Here is an 18,095-nt window from a genome sequence, read left to right as displayed (position 1 = left end):
GTCTGCAATTCAAAGTTGGGTTGCAAAGATAAACAAAGATTGTCAGGTCCTGGGAACCTATTTAACTGTTAGTCCTGTTTCTACGCTTTGCCTTGGGTTTAAAGTATATCCTAGTCTAGCCTTGTTCTTGATTATGTATTGACTTCTTTACCAGAACTTGTTCGTGGATTACCATCCTGTCACGTCCTTCATTGTTTTTGCTATGTTAGATAGATTAGTTAGTAGTAGTTAGTAGATCTAGAACATGTTTCAGGAGCAGCTTCCGTGGAAAATTTCAATGTGATCCTGGGTAAAAGGCCACGCTCCCATGTTCAGTATTTGGTCAGTATTTTACATCAGTATTTGTAAGCCAAAACCAGGAGTGAGTGAGAAAGAAGTGGTGACGTGTTTCTATTATACTTTTCCTCTGATTGTTCCTCTCCTGGTTTTGGATTACAAATACTGATGTAAAATACTAACCAAATACTGAACGTGTGAACGTGGCCTAAACTCTGCAATCACACTGTATGCTGTGCTTGTTGAACAGGAGCTTTTATTCAGATAGACCTGACATAGTACATGATAAAATGAAAAACGTAATACAGTTAGCTTATACTGCATTGTGTAGCATGGAAGAACAAGTTACGTTATGAAACTCAACAGATAAAAAAAAGTCGTGGGCTACAAATATTACATATTATATACTTTTAGAAAGTGTCTGACACTTTACTACATAATTCTACTGAGTGCACTATAGTGGAAAATAAGGGAAAAAGCAGAGACATAATGTTGCCCAAGAATGAAAATGTTTAAACGTACTGCTTCTCTCATTATAAGGATAAACATGTTTACAATTTCACCAGTACAAGGACAAAAAAACAGACATCTATTTCTACCTTCAAGAATGTAACATTTCATTATAAGTCAGAAATTCATGTTTGAGTCCATGTCACTTTTTGATCTCTAGAATCTTGAGTAACAAAAATTATGTAGGGTTTGTAAATTTTAGGTTTTTTTCATTGTCCACATTATAAGCTCCTGTCCTGTGGTACCTTGAAAAATAAAAACAAAAAAAGAATCATTATACAAGACACTAAAATAAGAAAATATAGAATGTATATATAGAATACATACACAAAATTGACATAGCAACATCCAAAAAAAAATTGTACAATTGTGAAAATTGACATTACTTATATGCAAATTGTGAAAAAATTAAAACAAAATTTTAAAAATATCCCAATTTATTCAGTACTGAATAAGAGTGCAAGGGACCCAATTACATGTACATTTAACGATAATAACCTCACTGATAGCAAGCCAATTTGGGTATCTGAGTAAAGTTCTGCCACACTGAATGCATTTGGCATGTAAATCATTAAAATTTGCTGCAAGCAGTTTGACCAATTGACATGTGCTCAATGGAGACAAGTCTGGAGATGTTGCAGGCCATGGTAGAGCATTTAGGCCACACAGGCTGCTCATAGTAGTACAAGTAATTTGTGACCTTATAGAGTTGAAAAACAGGCTCTCGAGACACTTGGATAAATAGCAGTACCATTCATTCCCAATCAAATCAATGTCCTAGCTGATTGTGTACCTGGAATGAAGACTAGAGGGGTCGGGCTACTATACAATATGACACCTCACAACATAATCCTAGGAACAGGTGTGGCATTACCTCATAAAGGCCTCTTTATGGCGTTGCCTATGTGGTTTTGTCAGATTCGAATAGTGGCGTGTAGTGATCCATTCTGTACTGCAAATGATGTTAATAACCTCATTGATAGTAGCATGCAAAAGCATATAAGTGCACGCATTTCTGAATGAATTGAGATGTTTGAAAATTTAGTTTAATTTTTTCATTATTTGCATGTCATGAATATGTCTGTTGATCCTGTGATTTTCATAATTCCAGAACGTTTCCTTTTTGGTGTTGAAATTTCAAAGCTGAGAAGTGTATATACACAGTATAGTGATATACGACTAATTGGGGCAAACCACATGAGATGCTGTGGGCCGTTTCCAAATATCACTGTGCCCCCCACCCAATGTCACAATTTCAATGGATGCAGATAGAGTTGGATATAATAGTGCAGTCTGTTGTGGGGGTCATCATACTGTGAGGGAGACTGTATGGAATTTCAAATTGAATGAGGGGACTGTGGGGTAGGTAATCATACTGTGGTGGGTCACTGGGGGCCTCAAAGTGTATGTGTATGAGACAGACAATGTGGGGACACAATATTGACTGTAGGGGCCATCATAATGTGTGGGGGCAGTGTTGGACATCATAATATGTGGGAATCATCCTGTACTAGGGATACTGTGGGGACATCATACTGGAGTTTGAGGCACTGTAGACACATCATATTGTGGTGCAGGCATTATACTGTTAGGCTAAGTGCCCACGTTGCGGAACTGAAGCATATTTTTTACGCTTCTCCCTGGCGGGAAAATCGCATGCGGATTTTACATGCGGTTTTCCCGCCAGGTAGAAGCGTATGTGAGGCGTCTTTGCAGCGTCTTTGCATGCATTTCCGCATGCGGGTTATCAAGCACTTCTCCAAGTGATTTAAGCATCACTTGGAAAAGTGCTTGACAACTTGTTCACACTATATAAATCCATGCAACCGGCATGGATTTATATAGTGTGACCAAGTAATAGTTACAAAAAAGAATCAGAATGGTAAAAAATAAAAGAATAAAGTTTATACTCACCTACCGATGCATTCTCCGCCCCGTCCGGAGTCTTGAGCGGCTCACGCTGTTGTGTGCAGGACCTGCGGTGACGTCATTGAGTCATGTGATGGGTCACATGACTCAATGACGTGGCAGGTCCTTCACACAACAGCGCGACGGAGGGAAAACATCAGAAGATAAGTATAAACTTTATTCTATTCTTTTTTTTACAGGTTCTTTGGTACCCAGTTCTGGATGAGAGTCTCCTCTCCTCCAGACTTGGGTACCATCCGCACATTGATTCCGCATGCGGAAACGCAAAATTAATGAACATGCTGCGGATATTTGACCGCAGCATATACGCTGCGGAAAAATCCGCAGCATGGGCATTGACATTGCGGAATGACATTGGGGACCATGGGGTGCGGATATACATGCGTTTTACAAGCGTTTACGCTGCGGAAATTCCGCAGCATATACGCTTGTAATACGCAACGTGGGCACGCAGCCTTAGGGCATTGTGTCAACATCATACTTTGCTGGGGGTACTGTGCGGTTATCATAATATGTGTTTGTGGAAGCACTGTGGAAGAATTCACCGTGACAGGTATCATACAGTGTGTTGACTGAATTTTGTGGGGAATCATACTCTATGGGGACCTTTAAAGTGTATCGCAGTGGGTAGAACACTAAGGTTTCCATAGGGGTAAAATTACTGTGTAAGTGCCACAATACATTTCCCTCCCCCCGACACCAGGGAGTCTGTCAACAGGTTTTTGCTATTTAATCTGAGGAGCATGATGTACGGGCTGAGTGCCTGATTCCAAATATGTGTCACTTACTGGGCTGCTCAGTGTAATTTTGATAATCTCTGGACATTATCATTAGAGGACTAGTAAATCTGCTGCCAAGTAGTCAAGCAAATTCATGAGCTATGTATAACCCTAGCAGGACCGCTGTTTGGCAGCTTTCTAAGTACAGGGGCAGAAATCTGCCAATCAGTGGTGTGGTCAGGGTTATACAGAGCCAAAACATTCAGACAACTGGAACATTGCTGGAACCAGGGTCTCTACCATTGCCTTATGCTGCGCTCAGTTGGGGAAGCAAATACCTGGTGACGGATTTGCTTTAAAAGTTGGGAAGTATACTATTCTGTGGAGCTCAGTGTGTATTGAGTTGAAACATCACTACACATAGGCAAATAAACAGTCCATATTTTTGATTCATTTATTTTGGAGTGCTGCCTACCTTTCTGGATTTTATAAAAGTGTATAGTGTGGTGGATACTCAAGGCCAGCACAGATTGTAGGACCCTGGATTGTTTACACAGTATATCTACCTCCAATAAAGTAGCAAGTTGGCTTATTAGCAAAATTTACAAACTTTCTGTTGTTTATAATAAACCAAACTAAAATAACTTAAATATCTGAACACAACTAATATAACAAAATGTTCCTCCAAATTCATTACAAAATACCACTTTAATAATTACTGCAGTATCACAATTATTAATCCCCTGAATAGACTCCATCATTAGAGCAAACATATGCAAATCATGTGTTGCGATCTTGTTAACCTGTTGCAATTAATCAAGAGCTTCATTTGTTGCCTCAGATCTGCATAAGATAAAGCACATCAAATACCTGTACTTGTTAGCAATATTTCTAACATGACATCTAAACATGACAGTCAATTTCCAAAGTCAATAGAATGGTCCTAAAAGTTAAAGTGGTCCACTTCCTTGTATAAACAAGGAAAAGCATACAAAAAGATTGCAAAGGCAATGAATGTTCTTAGAGATAAAGTTTAAAAATGTAGTTTGAAAGTTCCAAATTAAATTAAGACTGGCTCCCCTATCTGGATGTGGTAGCAAGAAGAAGCTATCACTGGTTACAACCAGATTAATAAGGAAGCTGGTAGTTAAATAAAAAAACTACAGTGACTGCAGCCAGATTTGGTGCCATTAGGCACTGAGGACTGGAACTTTCCAGGCCTATGGTTCACCAGTATTTCTGGGGACATCAATGACAGATGAATTGAAAAGAACACCCGTTCTATAAAGAAGCATTGAGGTGGCTCAGTGATGCATTGGGATGGCTTTGCTTCCTCTAATACTGGAAACCTGCAATGTGTGGAGGACAAAACTGATTTAATCAAAGTAGCAAGAAATCCTAGTTGAAAACATCATGTTTACTGTCAAGAAAGTGAAACCTGGGCATAACGGCATTATCCAAAAGGGCAGTAAGAACAAGTGTACCTCTAATTTCACAAAGGCTTGGATTCAGTAGAAGCCTTGAAAGATTTTGGAATGGCCACAGTTATCTGATTTGAACTTCATAGAAAATATTTAATTGGATTTGAAGAAGGTAGTTTTATCATGAAAACCCTTGGATATTAGTGAATTGGTGGCCGTTACAGAAGAGAAAGAGAATTGGGCTAATGTCACCGCACTGATGTAGGCTATCCCAGGGCCAGGGGCTCCTTCCCTATCCCTAAAGCTAAGGGCGCCTTAGCTATCCCTGCTCCCCAGATCACTTCTAATGGTGAAGATGCCGGGGTCATATGCCTTGCTGAGCTCCTGAATTAGCCATTATCTGTCCCCTGCCCTACCCAGTAAAGTAGGGAGTAGTAGTGTATAAGTATGCAAGAATCGGACTAACAAGGGAAGACGTAGGGATAAATGAAAATACCAATCATACAAATATCAGGATCTGGAGAAATTATGGATACCCTTCCGCGCTGCTGGTTTATTGAAGACGCCAGTTCAGATGGTTTTAGTCATGTGTTGATTTGATGCCTTAATTCTAAATTTAAGCCTTTAAAAACAGTCCTGTATGATATTGTTTGTATGTGGTTGTTTCCTGAATAACAAGTGCTTGTCACTTCGAAACGCATTGAATAAAACCGCAGCTAAGCAAATAAAGACCATCTGAATTGAGGTCTTCAATAAACCAGCAGCGCGGAAGGTATCCACAATTTCTCCAGATCCTGATATTCATCGGTTTTGACAACCTGTGGATCCGCAGCAGCTGAACATCAACCTTAAAATCTTAATACTACGAATCAGGGTAGCACAATCTGATAAATACTTTTAATGTTTGTTGGATAAGACTCAATTTTCGTTACTTTCTCCCTAGGGTTTTAATCATACAAATATGCACTCAAAAACAACAGAGTGGAACACCGGGGAGTAAAGGAAGGAAAAACCAAATAGGAGAGGATGAGGATATGTACACAGACAAATCACCAAGCAACAGTCTTTAGAATAATAGACCAAATTCTTACTCAAACAACCAGCTCCTCCAACTCCAGAACTGATCAGTATGAAACTAACACTGGCAAGTTCTGATTGCCAGAGGCGAGTATATATAGCAGAGGAGAGTAGCCAACACTGAACAGCTGAGACCATCAAAGCAGGAAATCTTCAGAAGTTCTCAACTGAACAGATTAACCCCTGCACTGTTAGAAGAAACCTGCAGTATTTAATCTGATAGTGAAGTGATTAATTAGTGCAGAAGTACGTGAAATCAGACACCGCGGTCTTCTGGTCCCTCTATGTCGCAGTAAACCCGTGAAAGCTAGGATTCCCCATTAATGCTACCAGAAGCTGATTTCTGGCTATGCGACAAGTCATAATAGCCAAAGGGCACTCTACTAAGTACTCAAGACGATTGTCATGAAGGTGTTGAATATCTCTGAGACCGCAGTCATCATTAGAAGTGGCATTCTGTGTTGAAATGAGAGAAACCACTTGTTATATTCATTTGAGCTATTTAAAACACCACTCCAGTGATTTTTTTATTTCACCGCTGGAGTGGTGCTTAAAATCCAGGTCCCCTGTCTGATACTGACCACCCGGCATTTTCATCTATATTCCACGCCACTCAAGTCCATCTCCTGAGCTGCTCCAGTGTTTCATGGAGTGAATCGGGGGTCACTAATCAATGTAAGTTTATGAGTGCCTTGTTCTGGCTCTCATAGACTTGCATTAAAGTGGTTGTCCCACATTGGATGTGGTTAAATAAAATGTTCCTGTTCTGAGATAATCTTATAAATGTGCCCCTGCTGTGTACTGTGTAATGGCTATGTCTGACTGTGTACAGAACACGGTCTGATCATGCCACTTCTCCTGGGCAGGATAGGACATAAAAGAGTATACAGACATTTCAGTAGGGGATCACAGCTGATTCTTTCTTTGAAGTAAAACATTGTTTAAAAACAGGCAGGGAAATGTTTTACCTCACAAAGAATCAGCTGTGATCCCCTGCTGTAATGTCTGTATACTCTTTTGCTTCCCCCCTGCCCAGGAGATGTGGTATGATCAGACCGTGTTCTGTACACGATCAGACACAGCCATTACACAGTACACAGCAGGGGCACATTTATAAGATTATCTCAGCACAGGAACATTTTATTTAAACACATCCAATTGTGGAACTTATTATCATTCCAAGATCTATTGATTAAAATTCACTTTCGTTCGTGGTAAAATCTCTTTAACAGCTTGTGATGTAGCTTCTGAATCCTAGTCGGTCAGAAGTTGAGCTCAGAAGATGGCGCCGCAGGACAGGAGCTGCGCCCAAAAAATGGTCAAGACGCTGGAGGGTGAGTATATAACCAGGGGCAGGGGACTTGTGTGTAAAACACCGCTCCAGCGATGAAAAAAAAAACAAATCCTGGATTTTAAAAGGAAAGTATCATCAGAAATAATGGTATGTGGTTAATCTACAGGTTATTAGCATTATTATGCTGCCCAGGCCTGCACACAGCCGAATGCAGTAGGGAGAAAATTAACTATATTCTACTCGGTAACATTCCGTTTCAGTCATGGGGCGGCGCCGATTCAGTCACTGCTCTGAGTATACAGAGTGGCGGCTGTAACCGCGCCCCGGCCCTAACTGATAGTGGGCCCCAATACAGAGGGAGTATTATTCAGGGACAGGGGGTCGGTTACAGCTGCCGCTGTGTATACTCAAAGCAGTGTCTGAACCGCCTCCGCCCCCATGACAGAAACAGAATGCTATTTCATTTTCTCCCTACTGCATTCGGCTGCGTGCAGGCGCAGGGCAGCTTAATAATGCTATTAACCTGCTGATTAACCACATATTTGCTGGTTATTAGCGTTTTTTCTGGTGACAGGTTCCCTTTAACGATTTTGATTGCAACTGCACATATATTGTACCGTGAAAAAGTTTTAGGCAGGTATGGAAAAATTTTGCAAAGTAAGAATGCATTAACAATAGAAGTGTGAAGTTTTTTTTTCATCAAAATGCAAAGTAAATGAATAAAACAAAAATCTAGATCAAATCAACATTTAGTGTGACCAACATTTCCTTTAAAATAGCATCAATTGTTCTAGGTATACTTGTACCCAGTACTTGAAGAAACTCGGCAGGAAACACAAATCTTCTGTGGATGTAGGCTTGCGCAAATCCTTTAGTCTCTTCATGTAATCCCAGAGAGACTCAAGGATGTTTAGAACAGGGATCTGTAAGGGCCATATCATTACTTTCAGTACTACTGTGACCCCTGTGTTTCTATATTTTTGCTGCTACAACCTGGCATGAACAAAACCTAGACCAAATAATTATCTTCTGTCCTAAAGAAACAAGTGAGGTCCTCCCCTCCTGAGCCCGGTGGGAGGAGTTTGGACCAAATACAGGGCTCTGGAGTCGGAGCCCTGGAGTCGGAGCCCATTTTCCTGGAGTCTGAGTGGGTATAAAATGGACCAACTCCAACTCCTAAAATATATAATAAATTGGGTACAGTAGTTCAATGCAGTTTGTGGGGAATATTGTTTCATAAGAATTTGGGAAAGTTATGAAATGTCCTATAAATGTCTGTCCTATTCCTGATCTAAGGGTCTAGACTTTTAGCTGAGATGAATCTGTGCTACAGTAAATTTATCACTTAAACATGAGCCATGTATGAGGGAGTCGGAGTCTGAGTTGTGGAGTCGGAGCTGGAGTCGGTGTCATGGAAATTGAGGAGTTGGAGTCGGAGGTTTGGCTTACCGACTCCACAGCCCTGACCAAATACAAGGCAGTAGAGCCACCAATTGGGTAAGCTTAGTATTATACTTTTCCCAAAATGTCTAGAAGCATCTTGGATCTTTGTTTCTATCTTTTATCAAATAAGTGATACCTAAATGATTATTATCGAGTATGTGACCTTGACTAAAAAGTTTAAATACAAAAAAATGGCAGAATAATGAAATAAACAATATCATGAGGTCAAGACATGTGACAGGTCAAATACATCTTTAGCTGTGAAAATTGTAAAGTGCTTGTAAAAACAAGCAACTTTGCTATTTACTACTTATGAAAAATGCAGTGTTCTCAAGAACCAAGGGATTTTTAATTTTATAGTTTACAGCTCATTGCCTACATTACCAGCCACTCCATAGTTTTGGAGTGACCTGTTACCTACAGTGGTTTGCGAAAGTATTCACACCCCTTGGCTTTTTACCTATTTTGTTACATTATAACCTGTGTTTAAATATTTTTGTAATACGATTTGTGTGTGATGCATCAGCACTGAATAGTTTAAGTTGGTGAAGTGAAATGAGAAAAATATAGGCATAAATTAAATTTGTGTGAGCAAATAACTAATAAATTGGCATGTGCCTATGTACTCACTCACCCCTTTTGCGATGAAGCCCCAAAAAATTTCTGGTGCAAGCAATTACCTTCATAAGTTACATGCTTAGTTAAAGGAAGTCCACCTGTGTGTAATCTAAGTGTCACATGGTCTGTCAGTATCTACACACCTTTTTTGAAAAGCCACCGAGGCTGCACCGAGTCACCAGTAACTAAGCAACACCATGAAGACCAAGGAGATTTCCAAACAAGTCAGATACAAAGTTATGGAGAAGTACAAGTCAGGGACAAAGTTGTTGAGAAGTACAAGTCAGGGTTGGGTTATGAAAGAATATCTCGATCTCTGATGACCCCCCGGAGCACCTTCAAATCCATTATCATGAAATGAAAAGAACAGGGTACCACAACAAACGTGTCAAAAGAGGGCAACCATCAAAACTCTCAGCCTGGACAAGGAGGGCATTAATCAGAGACGCAGCACAGAGACCAAAGGTAACCCTGAAGGCGCTGCAAAAGTCCTAAGCAGAATTGGTTCATATGACCACAATATGACCACTACACTCCGTAGAGGTGGCTTTTATGGAAAAGTGGGCAGAAATGAGCCTTTATTTACACAAAATAATTGAAAGTCTCATTATGAGTTTGCCAAATTACATGTGGAAGACTCCTCAAATGTATGGAGGGAGGTGCTGTGTTTAGATGACACCAAAAGTGTACTTTTTAGCCACCAAAGTAAACACTATGTCTGGCGCCAAACCAACACAGCTCATCACCCAAGAACACCATCTCCACAGTGAAGCATGGTGGTAGCAGCACCATGCTGTGGGCATGCTTTTAGGCAACAGGGACAGGGAAAATGGTCTGAGTTGAGGGGAAGATGGATGGTGCGGAATACAAAGATATTCTTGGGCAAAACCTGTTAGTGATTTGAGACTGGAACGGAGGTTCAACTTCCAATAAGACCACGACACAAATCATACTGCTAAAGCAAAACTCGAGTGGATTAATGGGAAACGTGTAAATGTTTTAGCGTGGCCTAGTCAAAGCCCAGATATTAATCCAATTGAGAATCTGTGGTCAGACTTGAAGATAGCTGTTCACTAGAGGAAACCCTCTAAATTGAATAAGCTGTAGCAGTTTTGCCTTGAGGAATTTGCAAAAATCCGAGTGGCAAGATATGGAGAACTCATAGAGACTTATCCAACGCGACATGCAGCTGTAATTGCCACAAAAGGAGGCTCTACGATGTACTGACCTTAGCGGGGTAAATAGTTATGCTCACTGAAGTTTTTAGTTATTTTGTCCAATTTGTTGTTTGCTTCACAAAAAAAACAAAACCAAATATTCACACTTGTAAGCATGTTCTTTACATGAAGTGATGCAAACCCTAAAAAAACCCAGTGAAATTCCAAGTTGTGAGGTAGCAAAATATGAAAAATGCCAAGGAGGTGAAAACGTTCGCAAACCACTGTAGGTAAGGAGCTCACCTCCCTAGCACGCTGTTAATCGATGCCTAGGTTACTGACCACCCTGCATTTACAACGAGATTGGTTAACTAGGCAAGGAGCGAGCAGCACAAGTAAATCCTATGCTTCACAGCCTGTTCGCTATGCTTCAAAGCTTGTTGAAGGTCACTGTATCCATCCAGCCTGAGTCAACCTGTGCTTCTCCCATGCTACAGAAGCAAAACTGCCTGCGCTAGCAGTCTGGGAAAGAGAAGTTCGGACCGGTAGCGTGACCATGCCACTGGTCCAAAATATCAATCATCAGGAGCGCACCACTTCTGGCAAAGCAGGAAGCCGATGGCTGGGAGCAGAGCACTCCTGAATACCGTATTTTTCGGGTCATAAGAAGCACCTCCCCAAATTTGGGAGGAAAATGGGGGGTGCATCTTATGGTCCTAACGTAGCTTACTGGATAGTTGCGGTGGTGGTGGAGTGGGATCGCAGGGCCCTCCATTCCCTCCTTTCCTCAGGAACCCAGCGGTGGTAGAAAAGGTGAGATGCTGTGGAGCCGGTGTCTGGCTGTCGGCGGTGAGGCAGAGCGGCGTGCGCTGCTTTTCGGTGGCCACGGCCATCTTCCTGAAGTCGTGATCTACAGGAAAATACCTTTCCAGAGTCGGCGCATGCGCAGACTGGGAGCTCGGGCAGCCATTTTCCTGCAGATCACGGCTTCAGGATGATTGCCGCGGCCACTGGAAAGCAGCGCACGCCGCTCTGCCTCATCGCCGACGGCCAGACACTGGCCCCGCAGTATCTCACCTCTTCTGCTGCCACCGGGTTCCAGAGGGAGGGAGGGAGCGTAGGGCCCTGCGATCCTGCTCCACCACCACAACTCCCTGCTGCTGAAGCACTGCTTTTTCGCACCCAGGGTCTGCGGAGCTTCCTAAAGGACCCTGCCTCCTGTGACCCCCGCTCCACTAGCCCTCAGGTAAGATACCTATTCAGACTATAAGACCCCCATCTTATGAAAAATACTTTTTTTCATATTTTCCACCCCAATATTTGTGGTGCGTCTTATGGTCCGAAAAATACGGTATTCATCTTGAGAACATCCATTTAATTAAAAACAAAGTATGGATTAACTACAGTATTTTTAGTTCATAGTAAATTGCAGTCTACAGAAAGACATTACAGAGAAATCGATCAATAGGTTTGTATGACAGCAGGATCTAAAACTTATCTCTCTTATTTGGACCAATCTTCTGAAATTATTTATAACCAAACTTTCTACTGCTTATAAATCACCTGTTCAGAAAAAACTCATTAGAGATGCAATCAATATTATTCAATCCAAATAGCAAATTAAGTTTATGAACAAAAAATTCAAATTTTCTGCTGTTTGCTATAAACCAATGAAACAAGAACAATTTAATAGGAATATTTCATGTTGCATTTGGAGAAATTATTTATTATACTGGTTGTTTTGAGGTATTTAATCACTACTGCAGTTTCAGACTTATTCAAACCTTCAAAATCTTTAGTACAGCAAAATTTGGCCTATATGACCTGAAGAATATGTGATTCAAAGCCAAACACTAGGTTACTGCATCGCTCCGAAGCAACTTTTGGACTCTAGTTCACTAACATGCTTGGGTTTGTGTCCTTGAACAGTCTTTTGTAAATCTTAGGTGGTTCAAGTCAAATACCTGTGACTGCTACTCAAGAATCCTACAAGATTTTTAATGACATTAAGCCCTGCTGGACCTTGAGGTATGCTTGAGATCACTATCCTCTTGGAAGGTCCAATGACGCCCAAGCATCAGCCTCCTCAAAGAAGGCATGAAGTTTTCTCCTAGAATTTCCAGATACTTGATCAAATCTATATTGCCGTCCACAAACTACAGGTTTCCAGTGACAGAGGAAGCAAAGCAGCCCATGGATCTCACCAAATCACTGCCATGCTTCACTGTAGTAAGGGTGTTCTTTTCAGCATTCATTTCAAAGCTTGCATAAGGTCTATTGCAGTCATGCCAGTGGCTTTGATCATATGCCTCCTCAGGAATTTGATTACAGCCATTGATGGCTTCCTATGTCTGTCACATCAGTGTAGCATAACAACTGTTTAGACCTGTACACACTGTATAGACATGTACATACTTTAAAAGTTTACATGTTAACAGTTAAATAGTTTTCAGGTGGAATATGGGTAATTATGCCACATTTCATCCATTTTCTCATGTAGTATCAGCGTCTCTGCCCCCTGACAGTCAGAGACGCCGTCCCTCTTACCGCCGCGCTCCCCGCTCAACGTCCTTCGCCGCTTCTGCTTCTGCCAGCGCATGCAGCTTCCCGGGCACTGTGCTTAGGGCGCGCGCTCCCTCCCTCTTAAAGGGGCCGCGCGCGCCGTCCTAAGGAGTCCCCGGCCAATGGCCGGAGGACCTCTCATATAAAAGGCACCTCCTCCAAAATGGAGGTGCCCATGCAAGGTTGTAGCTTTGTGTGTTAAACTCTCCTTCAGCCCTCAGGTCCCGCTGCCAGCCTGACTACCAGTCCATTCCACCAGCCTGACTACCAGTCCAGTCCGCCAGCCTGACTACCAGTCCAGTCCGCCAGCCTGACTACAAGTCCAGTCCGCCAGCCTGACTACAAGTCCAGTCCACCAGCCTGACTACCAGTCCAGTCCGCCAGCCTTACTACCAGCCCAGTCCGCCAGCTTGTCTACTCTCCAGCCCGCCAGTCTGTCTACAGTCCAGTCCGCCAGTCTGTCTATGGGCCCTGCCCATCTGCTTACCTGGAAGCACCTGCCTGTTACCTGCCGTGCCTGCCAGCCAGCCTTCCTGGAGGCTCCTGCCTGCTACCTGCCGTGTCTGCCAGTCTGGATCACCCGTCAGCCTGCCTGCCGTGCTCATCTGCTGTACCGGTCAGTTCCTGCCTTCTGACCCGTGGGAGTCACCTGCTCTCACACAAGGTCCGGCCCAGAGTTGCACCTGGTCCCTCTGCTAGTTCCTTCCCTGGTCACGGAGTCGATTGAGCCGCCGTACGACCTTGGTCAGTCCGAGTTGATACCTAGTTACGCCCCTCTGGTCCCTCCTTGCACCGCAGCACAGAGGTTCCACCACCCGGATCCGTAACATCTCATTCCCATGTTCCATATAATGAACCAGCATGTCACGTTAGGATAAGGGTTATTATATTGTAACGATTATCATTTATTTCTGTAATAATATGTGACTCTATATACCTTTATTCTACATGGAGACTTGTAGAGGATAACTCTGTATCTCATTATTTAATAATATTTAAAGTAGACAAAAAGAGACCATTCTATGATAACTCAGGTAAGAAAATTCTTTAAAAAAATTACGAAACAAACTTACAATAACCTACAAAAGGTAATTTTCTACTCTACTTAATATACTTACTTGCCCCAAGTAGTTACTGCAACATTTCCTCAAAGTTTATTCAAATGCTACATCCCTGTCTGGTGTCACCAACTGGTGGTAAAAATCGGTTTGTGCCATATTAAAACATATTGTAACAAATGAGACTTCAGCATAGCTACCATGGGGGCAGAGGTGGCGTTCGCCCCAGAGGCCCACCCGGAGCTACACTACTGTATACTGTATGGAGGCCTATGTAGAGTGCATTATACTGTATGGAGGCTTATGGGAAGTGTATTGTACTATATAGAGACCTATGGGGAGTGCATTATACTATATAGAGGCCTTGGTGAATGCAATATACTGTATAGAGGTCTATGGGGAGTGCATTATACTATATGGAGGCCTATGGGGAGAGCATTATACTATATGGAGGCCTATGGGGAGAGCATTATACTATATGGAGGCCTATGGGAAGTGCATTATACTATATAGAGCTCTATAGGGAGTGCATTATACTGTATGGAGGCCAATGGGGAGTGCATTGTACTGTATGGAGGCCTATTGGGAGTGCATTATACTGTATGGAGGTCTATAGGGAGTGCATTATACTGTATGGAGGCCGATGGGGAGTGCATTATACAATATGGAGGACTATGAAGAGTGCATTATACTTTAGCGAGGCCTATGGGGAGTGCATTGTACTATATAGAGGCCTATGGGGAGTGCATTATACTATATGGAGGACTATGGGAAGTGCATTATACTATATGGAGGCATATGGGGAGTGCATTATCCTGTAGGGAGGCCTATGGGGAGTGCATTGTACTATATGGAGGCCTATGGGGAGTGCATTATATAGTATGGAGGCCTATGGGAAGTGCACTATACTGTATGGAGGCCTATGGGGAGTGCATTATACTATATATTATTGGCAATAATTTGTGTTGCACTAAGAGACAAGGACAAAGGGATGTAAATAGGTCGCTAAAAATGGAGAGATACAAATAGGGTAAACAGTATCAGTTTATTAGATTAAGTTTAAAAGTAGAGCATTAAAATAGCATAAATGAGGCAGGTAAATCACGAGCAGTAGTGGTTATGAGCTCGGGGTCTTGATTAAAAACCAATTGGTCCAAATATTTAGTAGAGTATACACCAATTTTGTAAAAAAGTGATCTTCCCTTGTAGGGAACAGAAAAAGGGGGGGCGGATTAATTGAGAAAATGTAACTCTATAGAGTGTGCGTGGATATTTTAAGTGCCAGCGGTTATTACCTGGATATTTGATATTTCTGATATATACCGGTGGCGGGGTCATACACGCTTGCTTTTGAAGAGGTGCTGGTTGGAATAATTTAGGGTTATTATTAGATACTAGATGGTGGCCCGATTCTAACGCATCGGGTATTCTAGAATATGTATGCAGAGCGGTGTTTAAATCTGGCACCAAAATCGCTGATTGATCGCGGCCGGCAACCGCGACCAATCAGCAAAGCGGTGTTTAAATTTGGTGGCAATATCGGTGATTGGTCGCAGGCGGCGGCCGCGACCAATCAGCAAACCGTGTTAGTGAGGACTGGAGAACGTGTTTAATTTTGGCACCAAAATCACTTATTGGTCGCGGCCGGCAACCGTGACCAATCAGAAAAGCGGTGTTAAAATTTGGCGCCTATATCGCTGATTGGTCACGGCTGGCAGTCGCGACTAATCAGCAGAGCTGGGCTTAAATTTGGCTCCAATAATGCTGATTGGTCGCTGCCAGCGAACGCGACCAATCAGCAGAGCGGGGTTTAAATTTGGCGCCAATAATGCTGATTGGTTGCGGGCGGCGGCCGCGACCAATCAGCAAAGCGGTGTTTAAATTTGGCGCCAATAATGCTGATTAGTCGTGGCCGGCAACCGCGACCAATCAGCAGAGCGATGTTTAAATTTGGCGCCAATATCGCTGCTTGGTCGTGGCCGGCAGCCGCGACCAATCAGCAGAGCGGTGTTTAAATTTGGCGCCAATATCGCTGCTTGGTCGCGGTCGGCCACCGTGACCAATAAGCAGAGCGGTGTTTAAATTTGGCGCCAATACTGCTGATTGGTCGCGGTCGCCGGCCGCGACCAATCAGCGAACTGTGTTAGTGAGGACTGGAGAGTGTGTTTAAATTTGGCGCCAAAATCGCTGATTAGTTGTGGCCGGTGGTTGCGACTAATCAGCAGAGTGGGGTTTAAATTTGGCGCCAATACTGCTGATTGGTCGCGGCTGGCGACCGCGACCAATCAGCAGAGCGGTGTTTAAATTTTGCGCCAATATTGCTGATTGGTTGCGGCCGGTGACCGCGACTAATCAGCAGAGCAGTGTTTAAATTTGGCGCCAATACTGCTGATTGGTCGCTGCCGGCGACCGCGACCAATCAGCAGAGCGGTGTTTAAATTTGGCGCCAATAATGCTGATTAGTAGCGGCCGGCATCGCGACCAATTAGCAGAGCGGGGTTTAAATTTGGCGCCAAAATCACTGATTGGTCGCGGCCGGCGGCCTCGACCAATCAGCAGAGCGTTATTTAAATTTGGCGCCAATCTCGCTGATTGTTTGCGGGCGGGGGCTGCGACCAATCAGCGAACCGTGTTAGTGAGGACTGGAGAGTGTGTTTAAATTTGGCGCCAAAATCGATGATTAGTCGCGGCCGGTGGTTGCGACTAATCAGCAGAGCGGGGTTTAAATTTGGCGCCAATACTGCTGACTGGTCGCGGCCGGCGACTGCGACCAATGAGCAGAGCGGTGTTTAAATTTAGCGCCAATATTACTGATTGGTCGCGGCCGGCGACTGCGACTAATCAGCAGAGCGGTGTTTAAATTTGGCGCCAATAATGCAGATTGGTCGCGGCCGGCGACCGCGACCAATCAGCTAAGCGGTGTTTAAATTTGGCGGCAATAATGCAGATTAGTTGGGGCCGGCGGCTGCGACCAACCAACAGAGCGTTGTTTAAATTTGGCGCCAATCTCGCTGATTGGTGGTGGCCACCAGCCACCACCAATCAGCAGAGCGGTGTTTAAATTTGGCGCCAATCTCGCTGATTGGTCGCGGCCGGCGACCGCGACTAATCAGCAAAGCGGTGTTTAAATTTGGCGCCAATATCGCTGATTGGTCGTGGTCGCCGGCCGTGACCAATCAGCAGAGCGTTGTTTAAATTTGGTGCCAATAATGCAGATTAGTTGCGGCCGTCGGCCGCGACCACTCAGCAGAGCGTTGTTTAAATTTGGCGCCAATCTCGCTGATTGGTCGCGGCTGGTGGCCGCCACCAATCAGCAGAGCGGTGTTTAAATTTGGCGCCAAACTCGCTGATTGGTTGTGGCCAGCCGGCGGCCGCGACCAATCAGCAGAACGTTGTTTAAATTTGACGCCAAAATGGCTGATTGGTCGCGGCTTGCGGCCGCAACCAATCAGCAGAGCGTTGTTTAAATTTGGCGCCAATCTCGCAGATTGATCGTGGCCGGCCGTCGGCCGCGACCAATCAGCAGAGCGTTGTTTAAATTTGGCGCCAATCTCGCTGATTGGTCGCGGCTGGTGGCCGCCACCAATCAGCAGAACGGTGTTTAAATTTGGCGCCAATCTCACTGATTGGTCGTGGCCGGCCGGCGGCCGCGACCAATCAGCAGAACGTTGTTTAAATTTGGCGCCAAAATGGCTGATTGGTCGCGGCTTGCGGCCGCAACCAATCAGCAGAGCGTTGTTTAAATTTGGCGCCAATCTCGCTGATTTGTCACGGCTGGTGGCCGCCACCAATCAGCAGAGCGTTGTTTAAATTTGGCACCAAAATCGCTGATTTGTCGCGGCTGGCGTCCGCGACCAATCAGCAGAGCGGTGTTTAAATTTGGCGCCAATCTCGCTGATTGGTCGCGGGCAGCGTCCGCGACCAATCAGCACAGTGTTTAAATTTGTCGGCAAGATCGCTGATTGGTCGCGGGCATCGTCCGCGACCAATCAGCACAGCAGTGTTTAAATGTGTCGGCAAGATCGCTGATT

At 43.8% G+C, this 18,095-nt stretch overlaps 1 protein-coding gene across 2 annotated transcripts in view; it reads right to left on the bottom strand.

Moving 5' to 3' along the window:
• Window positions 1-532: 532 nt before the first annotated feature.
• HBEGF (heparin binding EGF like growth factor) overlaps window positions 533-18,095 on the bottom strand; it is a 239,164-nt gene continuing 221,601 nt past the window's right edge. The window contains exon 5 of one of the 2 annotated variants that reach the window (XM_073649496.1): window positions 533-1,031. In XM_073649496.1, the coding sequence (XP_073505597.1) occupies window positions 965-1,031 (67 nt within the window). In that variant the 3' untranslated portion in view covers window positions 533-964. The remainder of the gene's footprint in view (window positions 1,032-18,095) is intronic. The other variant, XM_073649497.1, reaches the window with a different exon arrangement.

The sequence above is a fragment of the Phyllobates terribilis genome, unplaced genomic scaffold (assembly GCF_046119375.1).
Source record: "Phyllobates terribilis strain yellow unplaced genomic scaffold, ASM4611937v1 Scaffold_10__3_contigs__length_209671492, whole genome shotgun sequence".
Lineage (NCBI taxonomy): Eukaryota > Metazoa > Chordata > Amphibia > Anura > Dendrobatidae > Phyllobates > Phyllobates terribilis.
Note: the sequence above shows the minus strand (reverse complement) of the source record. Positions and strands in the feature narration are given on the sequence as shown.